The following is a 14,834-nucleotide window of genomic DNA, read 5'->3' on the forward strand; positions in this document are numbered from 1 at the left end:
TATCAAAGATTCGGCCCAAGGGTAACAAGTATAAAGAGAACAGCATGGGACCCAACACAGACCCCTGGGGGACACAGGGGTAACAGGGGCAATGGAGGAGGAGTAGGTACCCATGGTGACAGAAAAGGACCTTTCTGAGAGATAGGATTTAAACCAGCTAAGGGCACTGCCCGTGATGCCCACCAGATGTTTAAGCCTCATTAAAAGGACATTATGGTCCACCAAATCAAAAGCAGAGGACAAATCAAGCAAAATTAACACCACAGGGCGCCCTGAGTCAGCAATTGAGAGAAGATCATTAAAGACTCTCAGTAATGCAGTTTCCGTGCTATGGCGTGGCTTAAAGCCCGACTGAAATTTTTCCTCGATATTATTTGCATCCAAATAAGTTTGAAGTTGGGAATGAACAATCTTCTCTAGGATTTTAGACAGAAACGGGAGTTTGGAAATGGGTCTAAAGTTAGCGAGATAATTCTGATCAAGGGAGGTCTTTTTGAGTATAGGTTGCACTACAGCATGTTTAAAAGCAGCCGGAACACAACCCGATAACAATGACAGGTTAATTAATGATAGAATACAGGGCTCGATAATGTTAAACCCATCTTTAATAATACGAGATGGAAGGATGTCATGAGCAGCGTTTGAGTTGAGTGTATCTGGACCTTCAGTACTGGTGTACCCTCAAGAGTACTGTATAATCTGCAGATTCTGACAGAAATCTGTAACTATCCTTTGAAGCATCTAAAACAGCAATAAGGATAATTATTAGGCCATATGTAAATAACAAAATAACTTTATAACTTAAAGCAAAATTGGGAAACGTAAAGTCCAAAACAAATCTTTATAGTAAGGGCCATCAGTCAAACCATCTATGAACAGAGGGCGGGGCTTTACGACACCAACTGTCTGCTATCTAAAATTCAGTTTTGAGATCCCTTCCCAGACGCCTTAACGCCCACGCACATCCTGGGCCTTCTAAACTCAGGTACTCACATGATAGGGTGGGGCTAGGTTTCACAATGAGCCCACACGAAAGCCTGGCTGATTGTGAGCTACACCTATTTTCACAACTTGGCTCATGTGATTAGGTAGAGGATCATTAGGGGGTCCTTTGTCCCTCTCGGGGGGGATACTCCCACAGGGCTAAAATCTGGGACTCTCCACCATTTGACCCTAGAACTGAAGAAGCTTCTCGGTTGAGAGGTGAAACGTCTTGAAGCAACTTAAAGAAGTCCAGACGCTTTTCTTTCCAAGCTCCTTAGACTATGTTGACCTGGATGACTGAGAACCTTCACAGACACTGGCAATAATAATAAAATGATGTAGTTGTAATGTTGTACGCGTTATTCAGTATACAAAAGTCTTGAGCCACTCCTCATGTCTTTGTGTTTTACTTCAAAGGCATAGTTCTTTTGTATCTTTAGTTACTTTGTTATTAGCAACCTATCATAAAAACACACCATTTGTTTCAATTTCTTTGGTTGAATCTGTGAAAAATATCAAAGATAACACAGTTTGACAGACATAAAATAGTATTTTTGCACCAGAAAGGTGATTCACAAAGAGATATAGCTGAAAGCTTGGCATATCTCAGCATGGTGTGCACTGTGTCCTTAAAAATTTTGAGGAAACTGGACAAGTACAGCAGATGAATACTATCTAAAAGTCACGTTCTTAAGAAACAGGGGGGGGGGGAATCCAGCAAAGACCTGACACTGTCAGGTGAGGCTGTATGCAGGCAGGAGTGGTGGTAAGGAGGACCCAAAGTGCAGACTCACAGAGATGGAATGTAAACTCAAACTTAGATTTATTGTAAAATAAAAACCAAAAACTAAACTGAAAACGACAAAACCAAACAGGCTGACAGGCAGACCACACAGCATGATAAGACACTAGATCGTGACACAGACAGAGGAACACACAGGGCTTAAATACACAGAGGGCGCAATCAAGGAATGGAAGGCAGGAGGGAAACACAGCTGGGACAAATCAGGGCTAACGAGACAAGGGAAGCAAAATCAGGGACTTTCAAAGTAAAACAGGAAACATAATACAGAGACGCGGACTTGACAAGGGGATAAAGATGACAGAGGAGACAGAGCAACTATAGAACACAGATACATAAACCATAGGACAGAGAACTCTAACAAATAAACCAAAAGACTAGAAATGATAAAAAATGGCTAAGTCAAAGTTCAACAATAATGAAAACTCAAAACTCTGGGTCAACGACCCAGGTCTCCTAACAGACACAGGACACGAGAAATGCATCTGGACCTTCAGCTGATCCAGCTACTGTTCATTGAAGCCTCATTGAAATGGTCTCAGTGAAAGCGTGGCTGTCAGGAAGCAATCATTAATGGAGGGAAACAGGGAGGAAAGGCTGACATCTTGGCGATCTTTGTCATAATTGTTGAATTATGAATTTTTGATCTATCATGTAATACCATCTGGAAACCATCTGATTGGCAGCAGCTTCATTTTTCACCATGACAATGATCCTAAACACAATGCCAATGCAGTAAAATAATACCTCGATTGAAAAACACATAGTGGAACACTATCGGCCATGGATTTAGCCTCCCCAGAGCCTGGATCTCAACATTATCGAAGCAGTGTGGGATCATGCTGACAGAGAACGGAACAAAAGGCAGAAACAACCAAAGAAGAGCTTTGAATGTCCTTCAAGAAGCCTGGAGAACTATTCCAGCTGCCTAAGACTGTCCTGAAGAATAAAGATGGTCACAACTCATTAGAGTTGTACAAACTCTGTTTTTGCCTCATATATTTGCACGTTTCAGTAGATCACATTTTCCTAGAAAGATATAAAGAAAGGGTTGACTCAAGACTTTTGCATAGCACTGTAGTATAAGGGTGGAACAGTAGCAGTAAAAATAATACCTGTAAAGTAGCCATAGCAACTACAAACATCTGGGAGGAAAAATCCCATTAAGTACTGTGTTTACAAAGTGTCATAGCGTACATGTTACTCCTGTGTGCCTCAGAGCTTCACTGTGGTGGTCATTAAAAACACATCAGTGAGTCACACTGTTGCACTGACTCACATGTTGCATTATTACCATGAAAACAACAGAAAATGTGGATCAATCCGCTACTAAAAATAGTCCACATTAAACGTACTGTGAGCCTTTCAGATTTTTTTATTTTTTTTAATGGGATTTGCTGGTAGAAGATAGAACTGTAGTATATTCTGTTGAGTAGAGTTTGACCAGACTTGTCTTTGTCCTCAGATGAGCCAGCGATGGAGGGTCTGGGTATGACTCCACAACTGGAGACTGGAGAGCTGCTGATCATCACCACTGTGCTGTTGCTGTGGGCAGGTCAGCTTGCACCAACAGACACCATCCAATGGACACTCTAAGCATCTCTTCTGAATAATTTTCCTTTCTAACTCCGTTAACCGCCTTAATGTATTCAATAAAATTCATGTGTTAATTTAATATGACCTGAATCTAGTGCTTGAGACCGCAAACTCATCAAGCGAGGGATGTTTTTGACTTCTTTTCTCTTTGCTTTCCACACCGCCAGCCGTCATCGCCCTTTTCTGCCGGCAGTACGACATCATCAAAGACAACGACTCCAACGGCACCAAGGAGAAAGCCAAGCGGCCGCTGGTCCGAGCCACTTCCTCCTACTACAATGCCTCAGCTGGCAGCTCGCCCATCTACCACAACGGAGCCGTCCGCAGCAGCAGGGTGACTCATTTACTAAAACTTCCTCCTCTTCCTCCCCTCTTCGTCTTGCTGCAGAACTCCTCTATAATGCACGCTCGCTCCTGGCTGCCAGGAGTATTTTGTTTCCTCTGTAGAGTCTTTGTAGTTGCATCAGAGATCTCCTAGCAACTAGAGCTACTGCCATCGCAGCTAAATATAAAACAGCCGGGCTGAAAACAGAGAGCAGCGCAAACGCCCATTCAGTTGTTGCTGAGCATCTCCTCAGTTAAAGCGAACAGGCAGACGATTTGTTTTTGTTTTTCCACATGCGAGCAGCTTTAATTAGACACACCAGCTACAGGTGTCCTGGTTGCAGCGCCCCCTAATGGCCACATTTCATTTATCACCCATTTCGTCATCTGCAAGATTACTGGTGCAGAGAATAACATCAGATAGAAGAACATTTCTTCACTTGTGGTGTTGAGTAGAGAAAGCGAGGCTGTACGTTCACGGCCTCATTACAAACTCTCAGAGGAAGGTTACAACAAATCATAAAACTTTGGTCATTAAGAGGAAGGAAACAGAGGACACAGATTATGTGCGTTAATAGAATAAGGAACTATCCAGCAGCCTGAATCCCGGTGCTGTGAAAAAGTAACTGCCCCCTTTATTAAATCATGTATTAAGTCAGTGACATTTATCAGTCTGGAAAGGGTTAAAAAGTCATTTCTGAGTCTTTGGGACTCCAGTGAACCACAGTGAGAGTCATTATCCACACATGCAGGAAACTTGGAACAGCGGTGAAGCTTCCCAGGAGTGACCAGCCAACCAAAATTACTCCAACAGCTTCGATGGCTCATCCAGGAGGCCACAAAAGAACCACAACAACATTGAAAGAACTGCATGACTCACTTGTGTCAGTTAAGGTCAGAGTTCATGATTCAACAATAAAACAGAGACTGGACAAAAATGGAGAAAACCACTGCTGACCAAAAAGATCACAAAAGCTTGTATCACATTTACCAAAAACATCTTGATGATCCCCAAGAAAATATTCTGTGGACTGACGAGACAAAAGCTGAACTTTCTGGAAGGTTCAAGTCCTGTTACATCTGACATAAAACTAACAGCATTTCATAAAAAGAACATCACAGCAACAGTCAAACATGGTGGTGGTAGTGTGATGGGGCTGCTTTGCTGTTTCAGGACGACTTGCTGTAACTGATAGAACCATGAATTCTGCTCTCTACCAGATAATCGTGAAGGAGAATGTCCAACCATCAGTTCAAGACCTGAAGCTCAAGAGCACTTGGGTTATGCATCAGGACAATGATCAGAGACACACCAGCAGAAATAAACAAAATGTTTTTGGAGTGAAGTCAAACTCTGGATTTAAATTAGATTGCAATGCTTTGCACTGACCTTAAACAGGTCGTTCATGCTGGAAACCCTCCAATGTGTCTGAATTAAAACAATTCTGCAAAGAAGAGTGGGACAAAATTCCTCCACAGCGATGTGAAAGACTCATTGCCAGCGGATTTTCGCGAAGCAGACGCTCTCATGACTCATTTAACTGCAAAATGATCTTGGTGCTCAGCAGCCTTGCTTTTACAAGGGGGAGTACTAGTTAAGTTGAGTCTCATGTTGCACAGAGATTCATGCTCATTTGGTGCAGACTGACTTAGATTGATTGAATGCTGGAAATCTGTGTTTCTGAATTTGCGTTTAGGATCATTTGCAAACTTTTGCCAAGTGGTCTCAGAGTGATTGCAGTCTGTTTCAAGACAGGTTGCCTCCCTCCAGGCAATCAAAAGTGTTCATGCTTTTGGTGTCGCAACTACTTGCAGCACTCGATCATGAAAAAATGCAGTGCAATCACCAGCTTTTCTAGTTTTCTAGTTCAATTTTCTGGTCGCAAAGAGGTTGACATGCTGTTTTTACTTTAATGTGACGGAGACAGTCAGTTTGGTTTGGGAAAGGTTCACAGCTTGGATTAAAATACGGCCCTTCACAAAATGAACCATGGTCAGCCAGTGCATTTAGATGCAATGCCACTGAGTCCTTTAAAAGCTTCTATGTGGCATGGTAAGTTTGAAGTGAGCGACAGCCTGTGTGACTCCAAATCATAAATGTGGAGTTTACAGATTTCTGTCCTCTGCTGCGCTCTGTTTTAAAATCTTTTCCTTTAATCCATCGCCTGTCTATATGTATCAAAGAGTGTTTGTGGAGAGAATGTCCCGGAACATTTTGGCAGGGCATCTGTCTGTCGGAAGTTAATTCACACTTCCCGTTCTAATTGGCCTCTCTCGCTGCGAGAACCTGTGACTTCACTGCTCGCGATGTACGGGTCAATTGACCGCCCACCGCGCGCAGCTCGCACTGTTTATTCATACAGGACGGCTTCCAGTGGTGTCAAAGTGAGAGAAAGGCAGCGTTACTTTGAGCGTTTACGGAGCTGAAACTGCACTGGCTGGATTTAATGGTTAATTTAATTATAAAAACACCACTCTTATCTTAATTTAGTCTTTTCTTATTGGCATTTCTGCAGCTTTTAAGTGTCCTTACAGTTTATTAGCTACTTCTCGTGAGTTTAATCCTTTAAAAAAAATAATTCATTTAGGGCTTTGTCTACTTTCCTGGGGATATATGTGCACACACAGATTTCTGCAGAGATTTAAATACCAAAGCCTAATGATGGATTCAAAATAAAAGCATCCTACTTTAAATAGGATAGTCTTTAAATAAAAAGCTCCTGGGAGCAGTTAGTTCTCTGCTCACCCTCGCTCATTGATTGGCAAGTAAATCTCTGACATGCATGACATGCTGTGGTCTGTGATTCACGTCTCATGGTGTGCTCCTTCTCTTTCAGCTGCACAGGGCCTCCTCCTCCATCAGCATCATCAGGGTCTGAGATGCGGGTGCCGGATCGGAGCCTCTTGGACAAGCGAGGAGGATTTACAAACTCAGAGTCCAATCTATTGTAAAATATGGGCCGAGTAAGGAACCACTCCATGCAAATCAGACTGAAATGAGAGCGAGGAGCCGTGCTGCGGAGACCGTGGACGGCTGCTGCTCTCTAGTGGCCAGAGACTCGGGGGGCTCAGAAACAGCTGGAAGGAAGCTGGACTCATCTGAAGTGCGGCCAAACTAATCTCCCGTTTTCTTCTCTCTGATGTCAAAGACTGAAGTGTGAATATTTGCCAGCATGTCGGCCCGACCGTGTGCCAAGTCCCACTCGCCTCAGACTCATTCATTTTCAGCAGACATTCTTTCATCTCGGGTGTTCAGCTCATCCCTTTTTCTTTTTACCCGCTGTAGAACCACACGTTTGAAATCCTGTCTGGATGGTTATTTAATGGGATTAATTCACATTACTTTCATGTTCGGTAATTTAGCATCGCAATTCAAATCTGTACATAGGCTGAAGGTGATTGTAAAGGTAATTCACAGAAGCATTTGAATGTAGGAGGTGGTAGTGGGGAATTTACATTGTAAAACAATTCATAATTAGTTTAATTAAATCATTGAAATTGTGTGATCGCCTTTTAAATTAAGTTTAAGCTTTTTGTTTTCTCAGAGTTTCTAAAAGCAGAAATGATGTGAACAACTCTCAAGATATATCACCTGAAGTTTCCAGCAGCTTCTCTTGTTGTTTCGGATTTTGTTAAAAGGTTTTATTTCTATCTGAGCCACTTAAAAGTACAGCTCTAAACCTTGTCTGTCCCTCAAAAACACCTATTTTTACAGCTTAACTTACACTCAATGGCCACTTCATTATGCATGTCTGATAAACAGCTCATTAAGCATTAAAATTTCTAATTAGCCAATCAAGTGCAAGCAACTCAGGGCATGTAGACATGGTCAAAATGACTTACTGAACATAAGCTCAAACAGAGCTGGACAGTAGAAGATTTGAAAAATGTTGCCTGGTCTGATGATTCTCAATTTCTGCTACAACGTTCAGATGGTTGAGTCAAAATTTGGTGTAACAACATGAAAGCATGGATCCATTCTGTCTTGTACTAACCGTTCAGGCTGCTGGTGGTGTCATGATGTGGGGGATATTTTCTTGGTACACTTTGGGCCCCTTAGTACCAACTGAGCATAATTTAAACACCACAGCTTAGAGCATTGTTACTGACCATGTCCATCCCTTTATGACCACAGTTTACCATCTTCTGATAACACGCCATGTCACAAAGCTTAGATCATCTCAAACTAGTTTCTTGAACATGACAATGAGTTCTCTGTACTCAAATGGCCTCCACAGTCACCAGATCTCTATCCCATTGAGCACATTTGGGATGTGGTTGAACATCAAATTCTAATCATGAAAGGCCAAACCAGTGTACCCAATAAAGTGTCTGGTAAATCACAACATTAGCAACATCAACTCTAGGTAGAAAACCATTTGCAGTTGCGTTTGCCAACAGAAAACAAAATGTGAAGCAATTAGAGGTACTCTCTGAACACCAGACATCCCTGGACGTTGTCCTCTGGGCACTTTTAGAAAGACGTTTCTTTATGTCTAAATTTGTTTAAAAAAATGTAAGTTTAGTAAACATCTACAACACAACCAGCTGTTGTAGCTGTTTGTTCTCCTGCTGCAGAACTGTTCAGTTTTTAGTGAAACTCGCACACAGAAATGACCTGATCCTTGTTCCCAGTGGATCTGAATTCTTATTGGTTTGTGCAATACAGCCAACCAATGACAAGTAACCTCATAAGAGTAAGCCATATTTTGGGATGGATGATGTATTCTCAGTATACTGGTTGCAGTATATTGAGTTTAAAGCCTATAATATATCTGGATAGATGACATCTCATTGCCATTATGCACAATATGGACACTTAGTGAATTTTCTCGTGCCAAAAGCCAAACTTTCTGTCTTTGGAAAGGTCCTCTGAAAAAGCTTTTAGGCCAGGGTACATAATCAAACTGCATCAAATGCTATTATCTGCAAAGCCATTATTTTCTGTCATGGGTTCATCAAGCAGGAAATTAACATGAAATGTTGTCAGTGTGAGCCTACTGGTGCATTAGGATGATTAGCAGATCACCAGCTAATCAATAGGCACCGTTTGCAGGAGTGCAGATGTTAACATCAATAAGGTTTTGCATCAGTGCACACAAACACGTGACACTTTTGCTGCTCAAACAGAAAAATCCTTTTGATGGAGCTAAGACTGAGTTTGAAGCTTTTATCTGCCATGTTTTATAAATGGACTTAAACAAATATCAATTTTGATAACTGCTGTATGCAGATTGGACACAAGGTGGCGCCTGAACTCCATCACATACAGTTTTTTGTTCTGCAAGCTGCAGGGGTATTTGTGCATCTGCATCTCTGTCCGTGCAGGTAAAGCATCTAAGACGAGATCATAGATTTAAAATGAGCTTTTTTTTTCTTTGTTTGTTTTAATGCTATTATTGTACTGGATTGCTCTGATGCATGGAGAATCTGAGAAAGTTTTTTTCTCTAAGATTTCAGTGACTTCACTGATTATGAATCTAAAAACATCTATTTTTCAAAGCAAAAAGAGTTTTGCTTAATACTATCCTCTTTTCAGAGGATTATTCATCCCATTCTTCACACGTTAGCAGATGAACAACACCATCAGAACCTGGCCTGCAGTTAACGAGAGGCAAGGTCTGCATATCATTCAGAAGTAAGCGTATATTTCTGCTTCATTTGAATAAAGGGAAATGTCACTAATTCACCTCACACAGAGCGTGATTTGCAGCTGTAAGGCTTTCCGGGTCAGAGGTCACAGGAAGGAAGGGCTTCCACCTCAGGCACGTGTCGACCTTCTGAGTTAAAAGTGAAATATGTTCCTGAAATGTTTTGTCCTCTCTTCCTAAAAACAAAAAGACAGGAGTGGAGGAATCCTCAGTGACTGCGGAGGTAAAGGGCAGGTCGTCTTCACCAACAGTCTGAAATATCACGGCTTGCCCGGGGCTCGTCATCCTCTTTGATGCTCTGAGGGAGTCTGCGACAAGTCTGTGGTAATACTGAGGCAGAGGAGCGAGGGAACAGGATCGATCAAGCGCTGCTGACTGAATCATTGACTGTGGATAAATCCTCTTCTTTAATGTTGTACTGACTCTCCCATCACATTTCCTCTTTAAAAGGGAAAAAAAAACATCCACTTTCCTGCCGGTGCCAGGGATTCATTCTCAGTTAATGAGATTTTAATCAGACATACATAACAGCACCCTCCACACTGACATTTAAAGAAGTCATTAAGGTTTGCCTTTAAAAGGTGTTCGAATGTTCTCTACAGTACGCTCGACCCACACATATCCTGACCAGATATGTATTTTTTAAATTATTTTATTCCATCCAATTAAAATTCGGTAAGATACCCTCACATGTTTCTCAAGCTGAAGTGAAATTAAAGATCAAATTAACAATCTGTCATGCCACCAGTCAGATGATCATATAAATAGGCTAAAATATTCCAGAACCAGCACACATTAGCTTGCCCAATGGATACACTGTGTAGAGACTGCACAGTATCCATTGTACACGCTTATACACTTAACTGTAATGTGCAATTTTACACATGTTTTCTTCCAATTAAAGAGTTGTGCCGCCAGATTTCTTTCGTTTACTCCAACATTTGTTTATCATGTAGAAAACACTGAGATGTGTTGTGGAAATTGCTCTTTTTCCCTCATATTAAGGGTGACCTCAAGGATTAAATGTGTTGTTAAACTTCTTTATACTGACAGAAATGGGACTTTTACTGGTCTGAGTTTGAGAGGATGAAACTCACAAACATCCAAACTCCAAGTTTCTATAAGGTCTATAAGACCAGAATCTAACAGGCATTTCTTTAACTGCTAGATTCATTTATACAATTACTTCAAATTAGTTTCTTCCAGCTCTTCAGTCTTCATGATGTGTTTTGCCTAAAACTCATTGACGCACAGAAGAATTAAAACCCACAAGCTCCAGAGCAGGGCCTTACCTGGCAAAGCCATCTCAGCAAACTGTCAGACATACTTTTGAAGAAGTCTTTGTATTTATTTATTTTGCCTTAATATTTATCAAATCTCTATATTTTTTTCACCGTCAGAGACATTTAGTAAAGAAAATAAAGCCGACCAATGTTCTACCGGTCAAAATATTTAGTCCTGAACCTCTTGAGGAAAGAGTTAAAACTTAAACGTCCAGCAACAGGAAGTGTTACTGGATTGAAACCACAACTCTCCTGGGAGTCTTATAACATTTTGACCTTGCATGCCTCCATGAAAGCCTTGCAGAACTCTAACAAAATATGTCTAAAATGACAGTGAAGCATCCAGTCTCTCAGAGAGAAAGAGCTGTTTCAGTGTTGAATCTCCCAACACATTTGGTCAGCCCACTCAAAATCATTCAGAGCCAGGGACATTCAGCTGAATGACTCACTGTGCCGAGTCCAACGTGAAAGGAGGCATTGTTGCCAGGGAGAAACACATCATGGACACAGTCTGAGGAAGGCAAAAGATTAGGAAACTCTTCATAAAGACACTGCTCAATTTTCACTTGCGTAGGAGGAATCAGAAGTAGCCAGCATCACTAAACTGCAGTGCACATTCCTCTCATTGAGATATTTGGTCATGCCAATCGGTGGCTCTTTGAAACAAAAAAGCCTTGTTTGAGAAGAAGGGATTTTTTTTTTCTTTATTGATGTTAATGTTCCTCTTCTCCTTTCGGCTTCAGAATGATTGTGGAGTTGAGATTCTCGGCTGACTGGCAGGTATCCATTGAAACGCAGCTAAAAGAACTTCCCGTCTGCACGCTGCGAGGCACAAAGCCTGCCAATGACCCAGGTAAATGTCAGGACACCTTTTGTTCAATGGGAGAAGGTTCAAGAGTGGCCCCCGAAAGGTCTGAACCATTATTTCCCCCATTAAATGAAGGTTTTTCACTTTCGGACGCCCCTAAAAGTCACCAAGAGCGCCCTGGAGAATCAATCAGCGACTGCAGGTAGTCATTTTAGTGCATCCGCATTTCAAAAACAACCTCAGGTTTAACGACTTCCACTTGCAATCAGCTGTACATCAAAAAAATGTTAAATAACAATATATTAAATTAGTCAGACCTGCCCTCTCATATCAATAATTGAACTTTTCCTTCCTCACAAGTGGTCGATGTGATTAATTTCTCCAGCCATCAGTTAATTATCTCCTTTCTTACCATAATTATTAAAGCCCTGGCGGGTCATTGTGGGGCCCTCTGGTCCCGGTGCACTCTAATTAAAACTCATCAAAAGGGCATTATTTTGAAACTTGTTTGTGCAAACTGGGCGAATAGCTGATAATTCCCACTTAGAAATTTCTCATTACTGACACTGGCGCTCAAGCTCGTGGGACTGAATAGATGCTAACACTGCTATCATATGCATGATGAGGCCGGATTATGGCAAATGTGATTAAAATAAACCCAGAAAAGCCTGTCAAGCACACGCATGATGTCATAACATCTAATATCAAGCTTTAAAAGATGTGAAACATCCACTTTATATCCTCATTTAATAAATTACAGAAAGAAAATATCAGTTTACTTGCTGGAACCTACAGCAAAGACAAACTATTGTTTTGTTTTTAAGTTTTATTTACTAGAGGGAAACTAGTAAAATAAATAGAAATAAAATCAAGTAATTGAAAAAGTAAATGAGATACACTTAATGTAAAGTTTTCTATTTAAAATAGGGAATTTGTGAGTTAATGTGACAAAAAACATCCATAACCTTTCAGCATGTTTAAACTCAAGTGGTCTCGCCAGCTGAGAAACATACTACAAAGAAAAGTTTGTGGGTAAGTGAGGTAAGCTGATCCTAAAGCCTGACTTTAGAGGGTCACAAAAGTGGCCATATTTTTACCTGAAGAACTGACCTGACAAGTTTCCTTTCAAAATCGCCTGAAAGAAAATCCTGTAAATGCACTATTATGTCTGTGTGTAGGCCGTGCAGTGTAACACTGCTCATGAAGCCCTAGTGTAAAGCTATGATACAGTCACACTTGGAAAAACAGTTGCTGGGGGGTTGTAGTTTAGCTTAGCCGGAGAGCAGCGGCCTAGCTTTGAGTGTGACCTGTGGTCCATTGCTGAATGTTTTCCTGCGCACTCTCTTCCCCACTCTCCTGTCTATCTTCACTGTTCAACTATCTAATAAAGGCAAAAATGCCACAAAAAAACAAGCAAACAGCAGCTGGGGAGCACAGCTGTTGCCATCCTGTGCAATGATGCGCAACTTGAGATCTTTTTGTCTTTTAAATGATTGCTTCAAAGATGGGGACTCTGCACCTTTTTGTAAGGTTCTGAAAACGCTAGCTCATGATAGGAGACGCTGACCAATCACAGGTCATTTCAGATCACATCAGATGGGCCCAGCTGATCACACACGTTCAATACGAGACTTGCATTAAGAAGCATCCCAGAAGTGTCCACCTGGTCTGTGTCATTTAAGACGGCACTGATTCTATTTTCTGAGAAGACACATGAAGCTGTCTAAACAGCATAAAGAATAAGGCCAATTTTCAAAATAAAAGACCCCACCCAGACTACTGCTTCTAAAATGCTCCCAGTTTTATCTGGAGCCCCGCAGAAGAACAAGAACAAACATTAACGTTAACTCATTGTTCAAAGTTTAATTGTCCTTTCTATGGCAGATGGCCATCCTCCCTGAGCCTGTTTCTGAAGGAGGTTTCCTCCTGTTAAAAGGGAGTTTTTCCTCCCCGCTGTCACCAAATGCTTGCTCAAAGAGAGTTGTGTAATGTTGGGGTTTCTTTTTAATATTTTGGGTCTTTACCTTACCCTAATATACAGCACCTTGAAGTGACTGCTCTCAAAAGGATATTGACTTTAAGTAATTTAATTACATTTTATGTGTAATTATGTTACATATAAACATAAGTAGAATGCAAAATATTTAATTTAATGGAATCTATTCTGACTTGACTGGTATACAGTCAGTTTTCACCAACCATATTTTCCTTAACAATTAATCATTTGAATAAATAAACCCTTGATTTTATATATTTAAGTTGCATTAAACTCAAAATTATTACCTAATATAATAGAATAGAATAGAATAGCCTTTATTGTCATTGTACAGAGTACAACGAAATTGGAGTGCCACTCCCTTGGTGCAAGTTTCAATAATAAATATAAATGTAAAATATAAAAAGTACAAAAAAAACAATCGTAAGTACTCAAACAATAGTATGTACAATATATACAGGATAGCAGCATTAATATAATGACAGTATGAATAGCAGCATAATATAATGACAGTGACGGTATGGAATAGGTTCAATTGTTTTTGTGCTTATTTACTACGGTGATAGCTCTGGGAAAGAAGCTATCCCTGAATCTGTTTGTCCTGGTTTTATGTGACCTGTACCGTCGGCCTGACGGTAATAGTTCAAACAGTTGGTTGCTGGGGTGAGAGTGGTCCTTGATGATATTGCCAACTCTGCTGAGGTACCGAGAGTTTGCAGTGACCTCCAGGCTGGGCAGAGAGCAGCCAGTGATCTTCTGGGCTGTGTTGATGACCCTCTGCAGTACTTTCCTGTCTGCAGCTGAGCACCCTGCATACCATGTTGTTATGCCGTACGTTAGGATGCTCTCTATGGTGGCTCTGTAAAATGTCACCAGCAGCCTCTCCTCCAGGTTGTTCCTCCTGAGCACTCTCAGAAAGTGGAGACGCTGCTGGGCCTTTTTAACCACCGCTGTAGTATTTGCAGTCCAGGAGAGGTCATCAGATATCTGCACGCCCAGAAACCTCATGGAGTGTACCCTCTCCACACAGCTCCCGTGAATGTAAAGTGGGGCCGGGTCTGCTCTGCCCTTCCTGAAGTCCAAGATAAGTTCTTTAGTTTTCGTGGTGTTCAGTTGGAGGTTGTTAACTGAACACCACTCAGTCAGTCTGTTGACCTCATCTCTGTAGTCCGACTCATCCCCCCTTGAGATGAGTCCAACCACTGTGGTGTCATCCGCGAACTTTATGATGGTGTTTGAGAGATGGGTAGGGGAGCAGTCGGATGTGTAGAGCGTAAACAGGAGGGGACTCAAAACACATCCTTGTGGAGACCCGGTGCTGAGTGTGATGGTGCTGGACCGGTGGGGGCCGAGTCTGACAGACTGTGGTCTATTTGTCAGGAAGTCCTTG

The 14,834-nt window shown here is 41.4% G+C and overlaps 1 protein-coding gene across 3 annotated transcripts in view; it reads left to right on the top strand.

The window, feature by feature from the left end:
• The window catches only part of LOC101487844 (fibronectin type III domain-containing protein 4), a 64,629-nt gene extending 54,360 nt beyond the window's left edge, over nt 1-10,269 (top strand). For all 3 annotated transcript variants that reach the window (XM_076880625.1, XM_076880626.1, XM_076880627.1), the window contains 3 exons: nt 3,252-3,341; nt 3,550-3,716; nt 6,544-10,269. In XM_076880625.1, coding sequence (XP_076736740.1) covers nt 3,252-3,341; nt 3,550-3,716; nt 6,544-6,585 — 299 coding nt within the window. In that variant the 3' untranslated portion in view covers nt 6,586-10,269. The remainder of the gene's footprint in view (nt 1-3,251; nt 3,342-3,549; nt 3,717-6,543) is intronic.
• The last annotated feature ends 4,565 nt before the right edge of the window (nt 10,270-14,834 follow it).

This window comes from Maylandia zebra, linkage group LG23 (assembly GCF_041146795.1).
Source record: "Maylandia zebra isolate NMK-2024a linkage group LG23, Mzebra_GT3a, whole genome shotgun sequence".
Classification (NCBI taxonomy): Eukaryota; Metazoa; Chordata; class Actinopteri; order Cichliformes; family Cichlidae; genus Maylandia; species Maylandia zebra.